We start from the raw sequence: 19741 nt of genomic DNA, 5'->3' as shown, positions 1-19741 counted from the left end.
GGCCCTACTCGTACAAGTTGTTGTACGTAAATCCTTCTCTGACTACGTGGGATGTAATTATTATGAGCTTTACATTATTGCACTTATTCAACTGATGTATTGGCTTCCGTCTTTGATTTTGACTCCAAAAGAGAAGCTAAGAAAAGGAAAAAGAAAAAAAGAAAAGAAGGGGGTGCAGATGAGATGTATAATAATTGGACGAGAGCATCAAAATTGTAGACCCTAAAAATGTAGAGGACTATCTTGTTCTAATACCATATACTATAAAAATATATAGTTTATGTGGTGAGCATATGAGGAAACTGTGTTTGCTTGTCACCATTAGCTTTTTACACTTGGGACTTAATGGACCAAAGTCATTATTGCTCATGTGGGACAAATGCAATTGTGGAATATTTGTTTTATCAAATGTCATCCCATCATTAAGATCGACTTACGTGATATGTGTATATAATTATTATAACGTATTTTTTTATATCACTGATACGATATTAATAAGTAATAATATTTACACTAAGAAGGTATGGAGTGTGCTAGGCTTTACAATAGGTATGGTCATAATAATGTGGTTCAACTTTGCCTTTGGCACGAATCGAATCTAAGACTTTTCACTGACAAGTTATTCGACATTATGCAAAGAGAAATTTACATATGTTGTTTTATTATTGAGATTTCACAACGACAATGTAACACGTGTCGTGTTAGTTGTGCTGCCCACTAAAACCATTTATACAAGAGACATTTAAATTGCTTCACATAACGAATCACGGAACGAACATTTTAAAATGCTAATAACAGTCCATTTTAAATGTGAATAATTGAAGAAACCTTATCCATTTTAAAATGCAATAGAGATATTAGAGAGAGAAGCTATATCTTTTGTTCCATTAAGCACAACAAAAGCTGAAAATTATTGAATGTGCGCACAAACCACAACATTGAACATTATATAAAGAAGCAATACCACTTTGTTGATTGGGTGGGAATGGGAGATAGATTTTTAATAAAATAACAAGAGAGCAGCCATAGCCACAGTTTCCTCAGCAACCTAGTAAATTAATTAATCATCATTTCCATCTCTTGACAAACGTACAGAGTGTTTGGTACAACTACAACATCATCAACAAATTTAATTTATTTTGAATAAGGAGCATTATATAATATATATATATATATATATATATATATATTAAAATTAAGAGAGTGCTTTCAAACTAGATTTAAAGAAGCAAAGTGATCTTTTACTACAGTGGTGGAAAGAGGTTGGGCCCTTGCATGATGGCGTCAGTTCAAATCTCATTGGTAACTAATTTAACATCTAATCTAACAAAATCTATTATTTGACCTAAAAAAAATAGATTTAAAGAAAAAATAGAATAAAGCACGACTGATTGCAAAACAATGAGCATGTATACTACAAGCACTTCGTTGAAAGTCGAGCTTAATGGGAATTACAAGATTAAAAAGATCAATAGAGTCGTTAAATTTCGTGTGACACAAAGATTGTTTTAAAAAAATTATTAAACAAAGTCAAGCTAAAAGAACATAAGAGTGTTGCCCCTATGCATCCCAAAGAAAACCATATCATCGTACCAACTAAACTCATAGTACCTTACTGACTAAACCAGAAACTGGCACAATCCTAGAGCTTTCTTGCCTTGCAGTTTAAAACCCATATCAAGGGTGACAATTGGAGCCAAAACCTTTGGCTATAAAAGACAATGACTATCCCAATTACTACTTTCATGACGACAATTATGAACCAAAATAAAGTAAGATGAAGGGTAGAGATTTAATCATAAACGTCAACAATCAAGTATTGTACGGTTATACACTATTTTTATTCTCTCCAATCATAATTTTTGGTTTTGGATGTGGATGTTTTATGGTTAGGTTCTCCATTCATAATTTTTTTTATTCATAAATTCTTTTTAATGTTGCTTGACATCATCTAATCAAAGATTTGTTTCATTAATTATGAGAAAATAAAAAAGTATTTATTGATGAAATGGATAAATCGTTAATTAATGGGACTTCGTTACTTAATGGTTTGGTTATGAGAATACGCAATGGTAATTTGGTGATTATAAATAGATATGTATTATTTTTCGTGGTTATGGCTTTATGGGAATGTATATGACATGTTCCTATCCGATATGAACAGTTGGCTAGTCAGGAGTTACTATGTTTTTTTTTTTTTCAAAACTGCATCTGCTGTCATGTAATAATAAATATTTGTGAACAAAAAAAAAAACAGTAAGTGTTTGATAAATTATAGTGTTAAAATTATTTTTAGTAAAAAAAAAATATGGGGGTAAGATTGGCAGCATGAAAGTTTCATTAATTGGTACTATTCATCTGTCTCTAAAGAAAAGAAAAACACTTTTTTGAGAAGCATGTATAAAGCTGTGTCTAATTTCTATTGTTTTGGACCCATAATTTTGAAAAAGAAAAAAACATTTTTTTTTATTTACTTAACACAATTAGAGCCCCAACTTTTTAAGAAGCTGCTTTTAAAAAAATTGAAGCAATCCCAAACAAGCTGTTTTCATTTGCTAACAGTTGTAATCCTTAATTCAAATGAAAATAACTTTCAAAATAAAATGGGTAGTATTGTAAATTAGTTAAAAGCAAGTGGCAAAAGAGAAAGATAGGGATAAGAGTTGAATGATAAGAAGGGGAATAATACAAGTCTAGTCAACACTTGCTTTTGTGAAATTTAGTGTTTCTTATTATGACAGCATGATTAATTTATTTTTTTATTTGGTAAACTAGTTTTCTTACTAAACTGGTGCAATTGTATAAGCATATGAAATTGGTCTATTCCTTCAAGTTGTTTGGATTGACCAATAAACATGGGTGTTGCCAAAATTTGTTAGACCAATGTGCTCGTTTTCTGCACCTAAACGTAGATTCTTCTTTTTGTGGTTTAACTTGTAAATTAAATGCAAACCTTTTATAAGCGATATGATAATTTAATCCACAAAAGAAGATTCAAACACTGGTGTAAAAATATGTAATTAACTTAACTAAATGTAAGTAGCTTGTAATTCAATTGGGTAACAACATTCACTCATGCAACCGAGGTTCATTTTGTAAAAAAAAACTTGACTAAACTCAAAATACTGAATAAATAATAACAAAAGAATAATACTGTGAACGCTAAATTTGTACTCTAATGGACGTGTCACCACTCAATTTTACATTAAACCAAGTGGCCCTTTAACATAGTAGAAAAGTGTTGAGTCATTGCATAACGACGTAAATTCAAACTCCATCGAAGGCTAATCTAATATCTAATTTAACAAAATTTATTGTTTAATAAAAAACTTAATTATAATAAAAATTTATATATGATGTAGAATGTTCCATAACATTTGACGCACGAAGTTAATGTACATAGCACCACCCAAAAATATTTGAGTTAACAAACAAAAAATAGAACATAATAAAATTGGGTCAATAGTTGGATTCTTTCGTAGATAATAACAAAAATGATAAATTCTGATTCAATTTGGAGAATTCACGATCCAAACCCAAAAGTACAAAATTCGGACCCAAAAAGAAATAAATAAAAAAAGCCAGAAGGTGCAAACAAGCGGAATTAACTTGGCTGCTGAACAATCAAAACTTAGACACGTATTCACGCGGGATTGAAGATAAGCAGGAGTGGCTGCTGAAAATTCAACAGCCAAGTCCTGTTCCAAACAAACACCGTCAAGGCGGTAACGGCAGCCCAAACGGGTGACAGCTAGTGGGGGCGTTAACCCACCACCTCTTATAAGTATACGCTCCCGCACGTTTCTGATTTCCCTTTCTAACTCTCAAATCCCGTTTCCCACCGCCAAACCCTAAATCCCAAATCCAATTTTAGCCCTCTTTCTTTCACCCTCCTCGCACGTCTCTGTATTTTCGGACGCCAAATTACCCAAAATTTTAATTAAATTTTCAATTAAAAATTAGAGAGAAATTAAAGATAATTAAAACTGGAATAAGGAAAGAGCAAACATGGTAGTTGATGATATGCTGGAGATGAGCATCATGGTCGCCTCTGGAGGTTCCTCTTGCTTCCGCTTCCCCGATGCTTATCCCAAAAGGTAATCTCTTTCAAGATCCCTACTTCGATTTTCTGCTTCTGGGTTCTCTGGATTTTTAGCTTTTTTTGGGATTAAATTTGTGCTTTTTAGGTGGGTTTTTGCTTTTTTAGATTTTTTTTTTTAATTCATGGATTTGATGGTTATGATTCAGTGTCTCCCACCTGGGTCTGGTGGAATTCAGGAGATTCTTGGGATAGGGTTGGGTACAGTTTTTCTATAGCGTTTTTAGAAATATCTCTCCCTCCATAGTTAGTAACTTAGTGATTGAAATAAATTATGTACTATAATTTCTTCTGAATGATTTTTTTCAGAAATTTTATTTATTTTTATAACTTATTTGTTGGGGGATATTGAATTTTGTTTTATATTGTTGAATATTTGAAGTGCGTGTGTGAGGAATTTCTTATCTGGTTTGATAAATCTAGGGTTTTGATGGAGGGGAGATATAGTGGGGATTGATTGATGTGATGAAGTTCTTTCTTTGAATTGTTTTTGGGAAAATGGAAATATTCAATCCACCAGCAACAATCCCCACCCAGGAGTTGTTCAGCTGAAATGGGAGATTCTCTGCTCACGGCCCTGTCAATGGAGAATCACCACCCGTCCACGTTATTGTCCATGGATTCCAGCGCTTCCTCTCACGACGAATTGGACTTGGAGATGAATCGACAGATCATACTTTCCCGCCCCCCTGATATCAACTTGCCCCTGTCAGCCGAGCGCAGCCCACCTCCGCCTTCGTGGAATTCAGACGCTTGTGATATTCTAGATGTTGGGCTTGGTCCCCAGGTGTATGAGACTGAGACTTTGCTGACGATCCCCAAGGTTGGACGGAAATGCGCCAAGCGAGTAGACAGCATATGGGGCGCTTGGTTCTTCTTCAGTTTTTACTTCAAGCCCGCATTCAACGAGAAGTCAAAGGCCAAAATTGTCCGGGACAGCAAGGGGGTTTCTGGGTTTGATAAATCTGATCTCAAGCTCGATGTTTTCATGGTTCAGCATGACATGGAGAACATGTACATGTGGGTTTTCAAGGAGAGGCCTGAGAATGCATTGGGGAAGATGCAGCTAAGGAGCTACATGAATGGGCATTCCCGCCAAGGGGAGCGTCCATTTCCGTTTAGTGTCGACAAGGGTTTTGTTCGATCTCACAGGATGCAGCGGAAGCATTATAGGGGTCTTTCAAACCCCCAGTGTGTGCATGGGATTGAGCTTGTTCGGGCACCTAATTTGATTGCTCTTGATGAAGAAGACCGTAAAAGGTGGATGGAACTGACTGGGAGGGATGTGAACTTCACAATTCCTACAGAAGCGGGCGATTTTAGTTCGTGGAGAAACCTTCCGAATACAGAGTTTGAGCTTGAGAGGCCACCAGCTCCAATAAAGAGCGCGCCCAATTCCCACTCAAAGAAACTTCTGAATGGATCTGGGCTAAATTTGTCTACCCAGCCATCTAACAACAACAATTCTGATGGAATGGACTTATCTCCTGTCAGCAAGAGGAGGAAGGAGTTTTTCCCCCACGGGAATGATGATGATTGCTACCTGGCTGTTAATCTTCCGTCTGATCGAATCCCAGATACGGAAACCCACCCAAATGAGGTGCAATGGCCAAATCAATTTAGTGGCGTAATGAAGAATGTCTACGGGCCTGTTACAGCTGCCAAAACAATCTATGAGGATGATGCAGGTTATTTAATCATCATCAGCTTACCCTTTGTGGATCTTCAGAGGGTGAAAGTTTCTTGGAGGAATACTCTTACTCAAGGCATCATTAAGGTATCTTGTATAAGCACGTCCCGCTTGCCATACATCAAGAGACATGATCGGACTTTCATGCTTACGGATCCAGCCTCTGAGCATTGTCCCCCAGGAGAGTTTGTCAGAGAGATCCCGCTTGCCACCCGCATTCCTGAAGACGCTAACATAGAAGCTTACTACGACGGGCCAGGTTCTGTGCTTGAGATTATGGTTCCAAAACTCCGCGCCGGGCCAGAAGAACACGAGGTTCGTGTTTGCCTCCGCCCTCACCTCGGGGGCAACGATCTTATGTTGACTTGAGATTAGGCATTCATAGAGGTCTGTAAGGGTTTATTGTCATGGTTGGTGCATTGTTCTACTAACTTCTGTACCATAAAGTGTATTGCATCAAGGAAAACAAAAATGTGCTTCTCACATTTGTCTTTTCAGTTTATGCTACTAATCTATGCATCTGGTTATGGATCGACTCTCATTATTTTCTTAATTTGTAAAGATTTGTCACAAAATTCTTGATTTTGATTCGGTTCGAGTCGTTAAACTGTAGACAAATTTGCCTTGTGGATACATCAAAATATGATTTTGTTTTCTTCTTTCTCGCTTTCGTAGCTTGCGGCAATGGCTTAGAACACTCTCTGTGGTTGTATGAGCTGGTTCTTTATTGAAAGGGCATGATGCCAATGAATTAATGATCACATATTTCAATTTATATTGAGAAATTGGTTGAAACGATCATTTTTTTTAAATTCCAATTGTGTAAATAATCAATTATTAGGACGATGTTGATATTTGATTTGATTAGTTCAATAATTGAAATTTAATTTATGATTACTTTTTTAAATATTTTATTTCTTTTTATGAACCGAAGCGAGGTAGGGTTGAATCTCAAAATAGAGATCAATTCGTTCGTACTGCCGTGGTTGGGTCTTAGAGTAATGTTATGCCAAGAGTGGTTTGAACAGTCATACTTGGGAGAATAGATTATGCAATTTTGTCATATTTAATTGATAAAAGTCCACTAGCTGAGTAGCAGTTAGCAACAAATACACAAAGGATTCTTACGTCTTTGGCCCTTAACCTTTTCCTCGTTTGTTTAATCAACACTTAAAAAATAAAAAATAAAAACGTTGAAGCAGGACATGTGTCACGGTTACAAGAGTCGGACTTTTTGTTAGGAGAAAATAATGAAATACATGATCTCGAGTATTTTAATATACACTCTTAACAACTTAAGTTACAAATTATTTTTTATAAAATCGGTTAACGACCTGAGTTACAATCCGTTTTTAACAAAATCGGAACTCGGAACTGAAAGTCGTATTAGGGTTTTAACTCCTCCACGCCAGTGGGACTATAGTGGAATTTGGACAGACCAAAGGCTACTCCATCTCTAGTGTCTTTGCGAGTGTGTGGCAATGGCTTTTGCTTTATGATTAGAATAAAATTTGTGGAAGTCGTAATCTGGTTGAGAAAAATATCTAAGTAGCTGGTAATCGAGCACGTCAAAAGAGAGGAGATATTTTGAGGAAGGCGACGTGGCATTAGGGTTTATGATTCATTGGATATTTCCAAAAAGATGTAGGTTGTGGGAATATACCACTTTATTCACCAAAAGCACAAAAGATTTGTGTTCTTTTCTGTTCACGGTGGTGGTGTTGTTAGAGAAATTGGGTCAAAAGTGATTAACTAGGAACAAAATACTTACTGTCAAATAAGTAGGTATCGAATCTTGCAATTCACTATGATGATAGTATTAAATAACGTAACTCGTCAACTAGCTCATAATTTAGTGTTACGTTTTTTTTTAAACATTAGAAGAGATTTTAAGTTTGAATTTCAATCTTATAACTTTATCTGGACCCTTATCTTTTTTATTCTAGTACAATGAAAGAAAAAAATAAATTCAAGCACACCATTTTTTAGAGTTTATTGGATCATATAGGATGCAAATTGTATTAATAATCATGCGTATTTTCATAAAATGTCTATCAACCTCAACGTGTTAACCATTACATTACGTGCAATATCGTTATGTCACTTGTATTTTCACCGTAAATTCGTAACCTTTCTTTTTCCGTTATTGAGTTCCAAATTAAGGAGTAAATTCATATTGTATGAGAGGGTTGCATTTGATTATTACAAAAATTGCTGAAGGGCCGGTCAGTCAAAGGGGAGTCAGCGCCTCGGCCGAGGGAAGGAGTAGGAAAGGGTGGTGGCAGAGAAGGAGAAGAGGTCAATCTTGGTGGGTTGTTGCTTGTTGCTTCAAATGTCCTTCATGCCAATTTTGATGTGCTGATATTTATATGGATAATATTTGAGAAATTAAATTTATAGATAAAAATTTATAAATTAAATGATATAAAAGTTGATGATTGGATTATTACTTAAGTGTTGATAAGCATGCTCATTTTTTTATTGGTGACACGTCATTTAAAGCATTTGTAACGGAGGTGTCAAAAGATAAATGGCAAATGTTAATTTGATGGCTGACATGGCAATTTCAAATTTTCTATTTTTCCAACCGATATGTCTTTTTGTTATAAATGATATTTCATTTGCTATAAAACAAATGATATTTCTAGAACCCATTTTAAAAAGAAATCAATTAAAATAAGTTTTCAAGATCTATAATTCGTGCATTATTGAGATCCACATAAAAAAAATAAAAAAAATTATTTGACATCACATTTCCTAATATGTCAAATTTGACATATGAAAATTGATATGTCAATCTTATGTGGATTGACATATCGGTTAGAACTTACTTCTATATTCAAATTTGATTACATAACATTCCACTTATAATTTGACATCTTTGAATATTGTCTTAGTTTGCAAAGTTTGTCTTCAAATTTCGTCTCCTTGGCACTACTCTATTTATATTTCCACTTTTTCCAAGTTCAGACAGTATCCTCACTTTGCTTGACACGTAAATATTCCATGTCATTTGGTTCAGTAAGGAATAATCACCTACTCTATCCTTGCAAAGGGATGGAGAACGCCTCTCTCCATCTTCATGTGGGAAGATTGATTATTTGAGGCCATAGTAAGGACATCTTCGGCGGCGAAGGCTAAAGAGCGCGGAAGGCTATGTTGTGGTTTACCAATATATCATTTACATCGTATAATCTCGGCTATAGTTTTTCTAATCTCAAGCGGTGCAATATTATGCACTAATTTTCTTCTTTTTTTTTTTTTTGGTTAAATAAGATTACTTTTGTTAAAAACTAGCACAAGGCTCAAAAAGAGCAAGCTAAACAACAACAGATAAAATAAAAGGCTTAAGCAAAGGAAGAGCAATAACCCAAGATACAGCGGGAAGCCCACACAAACTTAGGCACCGAAGGTAGCAAAAACAAACAATAGAGAAACCCTAAAGCAGCATAAACCAAGTCGCCACCGTTGTCACATCCTTGGAGAAAGTCAAACTCCAAACTGAGAAAGTAGACACTGGATTCAAGTCCCCTTTCACGAGCTCCTGCAAATATATATAAACAAAGTACCTTATGGTTAGAAAGTGAGGCTAAGGGATATGTAAAATACCCTTATTGTGGCAAAGGTTGCAAAACGCTTTGGTCTCAATGAGGATCCGGCATGCCAGTTGGGGGAGGGGAAGTATGGGAGAGAAATGGATTTGATATCCAATTTTTGATTGAAGTCGTAGATCCGAGCACAAGATGGGGTGGGGATGGAATTACTAAGGGGGAAGGAGGAAGAAAAAGTAAACAACATAAAGCAATAAAAGGAGGCGAAAAACGCCGGGTAAGTGACATTAAGCCCAAATCTGAGACAAGAATAGGGGTAATTGAGATCAAACACAAAGAAAACTGAGATAAAACTCAAGAGGATAACTAAAATAAAAGAAGAAGGAAGAAGACAGTAAAGGGGGAAGGAAGAGAGGGTGGGATGCTGTGAGGGGGAAGGGAAAAAGGAGATGAGAGGGGAGGAAAAAAGGGTAAGGGTAGAGAAGGGTGGGAAGGAGGAGGAAAAGAGCAAGGGAGTAGCCGGTTGCCGCCTACCCCAAGCAAGAGCAAAGGGTGGTGACTAAAATTTCAATCTAGGTTGGGTTTTTGCAACAGCACAGAAAGGGTTTAGATTCTTCTTATTTGTTCAATGTAGCATTCTAGTTATACATTAATAATTGCTGTATTTAGAGAGAGATGGAAGAAAGAGATAGGAAGTTATAGCCAAATGACCAAAATGTTAATTTGGTTAGCCACCACTCTCAAAAATACTTGTTATTTTAGCTTAAGTTAAACATTTAGCTAGCTTGCTAGAGCGTGATTTTCTAAATTTTTCACTCAAATAACCAAAATATATCAATTAATTAAGTGACTCAACTCTTTTAATCTTTAAAAGTCAATCAAAATTTCTGAATTTGTCTTTACATAAATTCATACTCTTAACACAATTATGAAGAAGCAATACAACTAACTAATGGGGTCCGAAATCATTTTGTTACGTGAAATAAGAAATGTAAAGTGCCAGTAAAGGACCCCACTCCCGGCACGACACACTTAGACACCCCCACCCCACGTGTCTTGCTGTCCTTAACATGCTGCCGTTGACTCACCCCTCCTACTCTATTTCTGTATCTTGTTCCTAACCTTCTAGATAACACTCTCACGCCGTGATAGACGGTTTACAAAACTTTCTGGATTCGAGGATCCAAAAACTGTTTTCCATTTTCAAAAACAGCAATCTTGTTACTAGAAAATACCTCAGAGATTAGGAACAACAAAGAGCGTGTTAGCCAAAAGAAAACTTCTTTATAACCGGCTAAAAAATATAGTTTAGGTCCGGGTGCCTATATAAAGCTTCTGCAAATGCAAAAATTGAAATTAAAAAAAAGGCCGTGATCTATAATTCCAAGGCCCAAATAAAAACATTAATAAAAAAGTGTCCAAAACACCAAAATAATCCCAATAAACGACATGAGAACCCTTGCGGCAGAAACTTAGTCGACCTCCTCGATCTTGGGGCCTGGGCCGCTGGCACTGGGAGGAGCATCGTCATCAACTGGACCGGCACCGTCGCCTCCAGCTTCCTGGTACATCTTCGCGATGATTGGGTTGCAGATGCTCTCCAACTCCTTCATCTTGTCTTCGAACTCATCCGCCTCCGCCAGCTGGTTGCTGTCCAACCACTGGATGGCAGTCTCGATCGAGTCCTCTATCTTCTTCTTGTCGGCCGGCGGCAGCTTGGCGCCAATCTTCTCGTCCTTGATGGTGTTCCTCATGTTGTAGGCGTAATTCTCCAAGGCGTTCTTTGCCTCCACCTTCTTCTTGTGCTCTTCGTCCTCCGACTTGTACTTCTCCGCCTCTTGAACCATCTTCTCAATCTCCTCCTTGGACAGCCTGCCCTTGTCGTTGGTGATTGTGATCTTGTTCTTCTGTCCGGTGGTCTTGTCCTCCGCCGAGACATTCAAGATACCATTAGCGTCAATGTCGAAGCAGACGGTGATCTGGGGTACTCCTCTGGGTGCAGGTGGGATTCCGGAGAGCTCGAATTTTCCGAGCAAGTTGTTGTCCCTGGTTCTGGTTCTCTCTCCTTCGTACACCTGGATCAAGACACCGGGCTGGTTGTCTGAGTAGGTTGAGAAGACCTGTTCCTTCTTGGTGGGGATGGTGGTGTTTCTCGGGATCAAAACAGTCATGACACCTCCAGCGGTTTCCAATCCAAGGGAAAGAGGGGTAACATCCAACAGAAGAAGGTCCTGAACCTTCTCGTTGCCCTCTCCGCTGAGAATGGCGGCCTGAACTGCAGCACCATAGGCGACGGCCTCATCAGGGTTGATGCTCTTGCAAAGCTCCTTGCCGTTGAAGAAGTCCTGGAGAAGCTGCTGCACCTTGGGAATACGGGTGGATCCTCCGACAAGCACAACATCATGGACGCTGCTCTTGTCCATCTTGGCATCCCTCAAACACTTCTCGACTGGCTCCATACACTTCCTGAAAAGATCCATGTTCAACTCCTCGAATCTGGCACGGGTGATGGTGGAGTAGAAATCAATACCCTCATAAAGGGAGTCGATTTCGATGGTGGTCTGCGCGGTGGAAGAGAGGGTTCTCTTCGCCCTTTCACAGGATGTCCTCAACCTCCTGAGTGCTCTGGGGTTGCCACTTATATCCTTCTTGTTCTTCCTCTTGAACTCCTGAACGAAGTGGTTCACCATTCTGTTGTCAAAATCTTCTCCTCCCAAATGGGTGTCACCGGCTGTGGCCTTGACCTCGAAGATACCCTCCTCAATGGTGAGAAGAGACACATCGAAGGTACCACCTCCAAGATCGAAGATCAAGACATTCTTCTCACCAACGCTGGTGGCCTTCTTGTCAAGACCATAAGCAATGGCGGCAGCAGTGGGCTCATTGATGATACGGAGGACATTGATTCCGGCAATAACTCCGGCATCCTTGGTTGCCTGACGCTGGGAGTCGTTAAAGTAGGCAGGGACTGTGACAACAGCGTTCTTGATGGTGCTGCCAAGGTAGGCCTCGGCGATCTCACGCATCTTGATGAGGACCATGGAGGAGATTTCCTCAGCGGCGAAGAGCTTGTCTTCTCCCTTGTAGGAGACTCCAATCATGGGCTTGTCACCGGGGCCGGAGGTAACCTTGAATGGCCACAACTTCATGTCGCTCTGGACAGAGGCATCGGTAACTCTACGACCAATCAACCGCTTAGCATCTGCAATTTTAACAAATCGAAGATTAGCCAATCATATCAACCACAATATACTTATTTCACAATCAACATACAATCACTGTAATCATATTATTAAAACAATTATTCAAAAAGTTAATCCATACAATACTAATCCATGTTTTAACAGATCAATCACAGTACAATGAAAATATTTGCACATAAACCCAATATATATTAATCAAAACTAGCTTGAGCATCACAAAGAACTACAATTATCAAATAAAATTCAAATTTTCGAGAAAATAATCATTGTAATCATACTTTTACAGAACTAAGATGCTGTTTTATAAGATCTAACATGCAAATTACAAAACTTCCAATTCACAGATCCAAATCGTTAACTACAGATCCAATCTAAATCAGCAACCATAAACCTCTCTACAACAAATCAAATCTATATGCATTTTACAAAGCCAATGAACGAAAAGGAATCCGATGACATCCACCGATCTAAATACTAGAAACAAAATACAGATCTATACGCGAATATATGCAAAAATACAGATCCAGAAACTAGCCAAAAAAACAATACAGATCTATAATCTATTGAAAGAGACGGAACAATGAGCTCAGATCTTACCGAAGACGGTGTTAATGGGGTTCATGGCGACTTGATTCTTGGCGGCATCTCCGATCAACCGCTCGGTATCAGTGAAAGCGACGTACGACGGGGTGGTTCTGTTACCCTGGTCGTTGGCGATGATCTCAACACGGTCGTGTTGCCAGACACCGACGCATGAGTAAGTGGTACCAAGATCGATTCCGATGGCCGGACCTTCTCCTTTACCGGCCATTGTAGCTATCTAGGGTTTGTTTGGAACGAAAAAATGAAGAGAGCTAGAACAATGCGGCCGTTACGGTTTTTGCAGTGTGAATGAGAGGAAGAGGAGCATCCACAAGGTTTATATAGAGTTGGGGGGTTCGAATTCCAGAATGTTCTACAACCCTAGAGTTTTGGAGCCGTGGGATGTGAGGACGATGGACGGCTGGGATTGCTTTCCCGTTGCGATTGAAGACTCGTGGTCAAGTTTGATTGAGATTGCGCTCCCCAATCCGCGTGGCAGCGGTGGGTTAGTCGGCTGCCTCTCATTGGGCTCTTTGTGTTCCTACACTGCTCCAAGCCTCCAACCATCGCCTTCACGTTTACGCGTAGGAGGGTCCCACTCTGATTTTTCTTAGTCTAGAAACAAAAAATTTCAATGAAAAAGACCCAATAGAATTTACATCAAACTAGACCAATTGTGTGGGATACATGAAGTTCATCCAAAAAAGCTGGAAAATTAAAAAGAAACCCTATTCCTCAACCCGAAAAGGAGAAATTTTTTATTGTGACATCACGTGTTTTTATATAAGTACTATGAAATTGTATTTTTTAAGTTATTAACTTTTTAGCACACATATTCCACCATTGGTATAATGACACATGTTGTACCACTTCGGGTTCCAGTCACACTGAAAAATCTCTCCCCGAAAAGGCCAACTATTGCCGCCATCACCACAAGGGTAGCCGCCCGAAGAAAATTAACTCGAATTCGACAAAAGTATCACAACATAAAGCAATTCAACACTCAACAAGAAAAAATCGCAATCAAATTTTTCCACCAAAGACTACCACACCAAAGAAAAAGCCAACATATCTGAAGCACCAAGCAGAACCAAAAACGAAAACAAACGAGAAGGGGATGGACTAACGGGGCATCTAAAACTCCGTCGCTTTGGACAAGCCGCAACACGCTTGGCCCTACTCCACATTTGAACCCTAATTAGCGGTGGTGATTATTTTCATCAACACCAAATAATCATTTAACCCCTGAATTACCGATTCTCCAATCACTTTTCTTAATTAAATGACGTTTCCTTCTTTTAACTCTCCCGCATCTAAAATAACATCAAATTCGCCCTTACGTTATTCACCTCTTCTTGGAAAGAACTCAACCTCGAGTTCTTTTCGAATAGAAGTTCATCTTTAAACAAATCCAATTCAAAAGCAAAAGTTATCTCATTCTGGATATCTTTTTTGAATTGTTTAAAGAAGATTATCTCCATAAGCGATCTCTATCAACTGTTTACAAACCACATATCTCTTGCATCTGTACGACCTGGAATGCCCTTTTTAAGTTGAATTAGCGGAATATGGTGGTCACAAACTGATGAGCAGTAGATGGACTTCACCTAGTGTATGATCCATGCCGTATGCATAGTCGGGTAAATGTACTCCCTCCTTTTCCTCACCCACTCCAGCTCTCATCAAGAAAATGAGATTGACATCAATGTTAAGGCTGAAGGCTGATACATGGGAGTTATTCTTGCAAGATTTAACTGCTTGATTCCCGAGTACGCTGGAGGTGACTCTATCTGAACTAATAACTTTTCTTAGTTAGTCCCCTACTCTATTTCTTTCCTGCAAGTTTTTAACTTCCATTTACTCGTAAAAGGCCGATACACAAAAATGAAGGGAAATTTTTCTCTGCAACATCTCTTCCACCCTAGCCTACGCCGGTGTGTTGGCCATGGTGGTCCTTTTGAATGTTTAGCCTGTTGAAATTTCAAAAGAAATTATGAAAATAAGAAAAGAAAGAGAGAATGACGAGATAGATAAGTGGTTTCATTAACAGAGAACTTAGGGGGTGCAAGCTCAACAGTTTTCTTTTGGTTTTACATTCAAATCTCCCTTCAAAATTAAATACATAGTTACATATGCATTGCTACAAACATTTAGATTATTCTTGGCCCTGCATGCAGCTGATAACAAGGGACATATTTTACTCAACACTGTTGCTGCATCAAAAAAATGCATTTCAAATGCGTAGGTTTCTCATGAGAAAGATTGATCAAAAGTACTAGAGTTCTGTTGAATATACGAAGTAAACATAGAAGATGAGGCTCCACAAGCCCCTCGCTCATCCATACAAGAAGAGCATTCAGAATATAAGTCCCGCCTTAGTCCTCTTGGCGCTCGGGCAGCTCTGGCTTGACTAGTATCAAGTAGTCACAAGCATATTGCTATAGGTGGGACTGAACTTTTCAAGTCTTGTGATTGTGACAAAATGTCTATTAAAGATACTAATGCTCATATGAATGAAATAAGACTTCATATGCTAGAAAAACTAGTTCAGCGGTTCCGAGAGGTTTTGAAATTCGAAATAGTGATACTCACGTGAGAAATTCTGCCGAAGAGATTAAGCCAAGGGCCTCAACCAGTGCAAGAAGGTTGACACGCTCAGCAATCCAACAAGGAAAAGATAAATAAACTGTGACAGTTGAACAAGGGTTGGAAGAGAGCAAATCAGCTCATGCTGCAGTATCATTTTCTAGTTGAATATCACAGTACGCAACGAACGAGATTAACAAAATAATAGAAATATTCTTAAACAAACGAGAATGTCGGAACGGCTACAAAACCCTAAGATGTTACATTGTGACTAGCTTGATTTCTAATGAATAATAAAGCACTCTATTTATAATAAACTAACCCTAACTCTAATGCTGACAGGCTAAGCCCAAACTAAACTTATAAGAAAACCCAAACAATATAATACCTAAAATACTAATATATTCCAACACCCCCCGTCAAACTCATGGCGGTTTACGACATGGGTTTGCAAACAAGCAGATGCAGACTGGCTCCGGTATACGGACTGGTAGGCATGCAAACTTGACTTGACTTGACTGAACTGGACTTGACTTGACTTGACTTGACCGGCGAACTTGACTTGACTTGACTGGTAAACTGGCAAACTTGACTTGATTCTTGATTCTTGCTGGCAAACTGATTCTGGTTCCGACTGACTAGAGTTGAGAGTATGGAAATAACCCATCACTAAACGGACGAGATTTTCATATCTCAATTGTAGCAACGAACAAACAAATACAAATACTATCACTCAAGTGGTTACAATTCAAGAACTCGAATAACGGTCACAAAACAATTCCAAATAGGCCAACAACTCGTGTGGACCTAAAAACAAACTTAAACATTTTTTTCTTTTGCCCGTGTGGGCCTAAAGCAACAGCAAACAATTTTTTTCTTTCCTTTCGCTTTTTGCCATTTCTTCTCCTTTTTATTTCATTTGTTTTCTTCTCTCCTTCTTCCTCTCTTTCTTCTGTCTGTAAGTTCCTTTTTTTTTTCTTCTTCATAAACAATAATACCAATAAAACAAGCAGCAATCGAGTTAAACTGGTGGTGCAACAGCGACGAGCAAGAATGGGCACCAGCGGGATTTCAAGCAGATACGGTCTGCAATCGAATCTGGGCATACAAGTGCAGGCTAGTTCGACGAAGGTGCGGCTTTGGTGATTTTGGCAACAGGAAGCAGGTCATTTCGTCTGGGCTTGCGGAAGTGGTGCAGCATCGAGTGATCGGGTATGTGCAGGCATGCAGAGGGTGCGGATGCAGTGCAGGAAACAGTGTGGTGATGCAGCTGGTGTTGGATACGAACAGCAGGTGTGCTGGGTTTCTAGTTGCAGACCTGGTACGAAGGCTGATGGCTGGGTGACGATGCAGCGGAAGTGGGGCAGATTCTGGTGGGTCGTCCGAGCAAACATAATCAATTTTTTTTCTTTTCAAAACTAACACTGAAAACTATTATCAAACAAACAACATGGATACCTATCAAGAACATATTAAATCCCGAAAGATCAAACCTGCTATGATACCAAGTTGAATATCACAGTGCGCAACGAACGAGATTAACAAAATAATAGAAATATTCTTAAACAAACGAGAATGCCGGAACGGCTACAAAACCCTAAGAGGTTACATTGTGACTAGCTTGATTTCTAATGAATAATAAAGCACTCTATTTATAATAAACTAACCCTAACTCTAATGCTAACAGGCTAAGCCCAAACTAAACTTATAAGAAAACCCAAACAATATAATACCTAAAATACTAATATATTCCAACATTTCTTCGGTAGGAAAAGTCACCGTTCAGGAAAGCAATGTATTGAAAGAGAAGAATGATGCATAGTATCTTCGCCACTTCATGCCGAGGGTAACATCCTTATGGAAGAAATTGATAAATAGCTGATGTCTGGTGATGCTGGAGCCATTCAAGATATATGTGTTCCAGTGAAGACCTATGGTAAAGAGTCTAAACTCTAAGGGTGCGTTTGTTGCGCTGGACTGTCTCGGACTGGACTAGCTGCCGGGACTAAGCTGGACTGGCTTAGACTGGACTAAGCTTGACTAACTTAGTGAAGCGTTTGGTGCAGTCTCGGACTAAGAAGCAGGATAAGAAAAACAGTACTGTTCACCAGATTTGTGTTTGCTTAGACTAGGACTACAAATTTTTGCCATTGTGTAATAGAGTAATGCTACAAATCTCATGATATGGGTTAATTGGAGCATATTTTTGCCATGTATATTATGAATCTTAAAAAAAATTGACAATTGTTTTGTTTCTATTACCTGCTAATAGAATTGGGTTTAATTTGCAAATGTAGCTTGATTTAAACTCTATCACCCAACAGAAGAAAAATAATAGTGGCCAATACATGCAACTTCAACAAATACAAGTACATAAGATCTCCATAATTTAGAAAATCCTAGTTAACATTAGTTAACATTAGCCAAAATAGATCTCCATAATTTACAAAATGGCTAGTTAACATAAGCCAAAATACTAGTGCAAAGCTAAGTTATAAGTCATAACATAAGATTGTATGATTAATAAAATACATCCATGTTAACGTTAATAAAATACATCCATGTTAACATTAGCCAAAATCCTCATCCGCTTGCGTTGTCGCTTAAAAGCCTTTGGACGAACACTTTCTTGAGTTCCGGTTTGATTGCCCTGAACACTCCCACATTTTTTGGTTTATCCAAAATAAGAGACAATGCATCAATTTGATCCATAGGAGAGAGACCTATTGCTTCAAGTTCATTAGTTATGTCAGTATGATCTGCAGTACCTTGAACTAAAGCTTCAGTTACCATTTGCATCCTCTTCCCACTTTCAACATAAAAATCTTTCAGTCCACTGATAATTGCCTCGGTTCCATCACTTGAACTTCCCACAGCTATTTTCCTCTTTCTTTGGCTATTTTCAGATGGGGTGCTTTGTTGGTTCATTGAAGAAACAAAATTTTCACCTCCAATATCACTTTCACCAACATGATCATGACTTTGTTCCTCCACCATTTGAGCAGGGGTTTCGGCTACATTACCCGTAGCCCGATCTTTTCCAAATATATATGCAAATCTATCAAACAGTGGAAAAGGTTTGCTTCTCCATCCATCGGCTTCTTTATTTCTCTAAGATTATATCAACATAGCAAAACTAAAATTTAGCATGCGTAACAAATATAGCAGCAAGAATATAACTAATGCATAAATAAAATAGGATATGAACCTGCACATAAGTTTGCCATGCGTCATCACTGTCAACTTCAACGCACTTTTTGACATCATTCCATGCAAATCCACTTTTGTTTATCATGTCAACGACCATACTATATGTTTTTTTCCATTTCTTTAACTTGGACTCAATATGTGGATTTGCCTTTATATTTGAATGAGGACATAAAACATTGACAGCTTTTGCTATTTCAACCAAAGTACCTTGTTTGAAAGCATCGGTGTCACACCGTTGCTTCCGAGCAACAAAATCCTCAAGAACTCCTAGTAATACTTCTTCCTCAAATGCTTCCCATTTACGCCTTCTTCCTTTTGGCTCTTGAGTAGCATTCAAAAAAATTTCGTTATCCATACCTAAACAAAAAATATTTTAATGAAGGAAAATACCATACAAATAATCAATTTGCATAATATCCAATCAACTTACATAATATCCAATCAACTTGCATAATATCCAATTAATTTGCATACCATCCAATCATTGTGCTAATATCTAACAAATGCATGATAAAAAGGAATACTAAAATAAAATGTTATCATTAACACATATAGCTAGTTCGGTTGCTAGTTCCTAATTGCTCTCCACTCATTATACATTTCCTGAGCCATATCATTCCTCATTGCAGTCCACTGGTCCGATGTTTGAACACTACCAACATATTCACCTTCTTCTGTATTTTGTCCATCTTCTATTATTGGCAAATTCTCCATTGGATCTACAGACATCTCTTGCCTAATAAGATTGTGTAGTAGGCAACAAGCGGTAATTATTCGACCTTGTGTCCTTATCGGATAGAAAGATGGACTCCTTAGTATC

General features: G+C 38.1%; 2 protein-coding genes and 1 long non-coding RNA gene across 5 annotated transcripts; 1 reads left to right on the top strand and 2 right to left on the bottom strand.

Moving 5' to 3' along the window:
- Positions 1–3793: 3793 nt before the first annotated feature.
- Positions 3794–6364, top strand: LOC103433398 (uncharacterized). Of its 3 annotated transcripts, none has more exons than XM_070808988.1 (2): positions 3794–4097; positions 4637–6364. In XM_070808988.1, exons 1-2 carry the CDS (start codon positions 4009–4011, stop codon positions 6156–6158), a joined length of 1611 nt encoding a protein of 536 aa, XP_070665089.1. In that variant the 5' UTR covers positions 3794–4008; the 3' UTR covers positions 6159–6364. The 3 variants fall into 3 exon arrangements, with proteins under 3 accessions (XP_070665089.1, XP_008369874.3, XP_070665090.1); XM_008371652.4 differs by having other exon boundaries at positions 3811–4097; positions 4523–6364; XM_070808989.1 differs by having other exon boundaries at positions 3812–4097; positions 4620–6364.
- Positions 6365–10604: 4240 nt separating this feature from the next.
- On the bottom strand, positions 10605–13668 carry LOC139189770 (heat shock 70 kDa protein 1-like). Its single transcript, XM_070808987.1, has 2 exons — positions 13141–13668; positions 10605–12542 (listed from the first exon to the last, which is right to left on the bottom strand). Exons 1-2 carry the CDS (start codon positions 13352–13354, stop codon positions 10813–10815), a joined length of 1944 nt encoding a protein of 647 aa, XP_070665088.1. The 5' UTR covers positions 13355–13668; the 3' UTR covers positions 10605–10812.
- Positions 13669–18099: 4431 nt separating this feature from the next.
- Positions 18100–18992, bottom strand: LOC139190114 (uncharacterized). Its single transcript, XR_011574100.1, has 2 exons — positions 18920–18992; positions 18100–18822 (listed from the first exon to the last, which is right to left on the bottom strand). It is a non-coding gene; the product is annotated as an uncharacterized lncRNA (long non-coding RNA).
- Positions 18993–19741: the final 749 nt, after the last annotated feature.

Source organism: Malus domestica, chromosome 12 (genome assembly GCF_042453785.1).
Source record: "Malus domestica chromosome 12, GDT2T_hap1".
Lineage (NCBI taxonomy): Eukaryota > Viridiplantae > Streptophyta > Magnoliopsida > Rosales > Rosaceae > Malus > Malus domestica.
The sequence above is the reverse complement of the archived record's forward strand: the minus strand, read 5'-3'. Positions and strand labels throughout refer to the sequence as shown.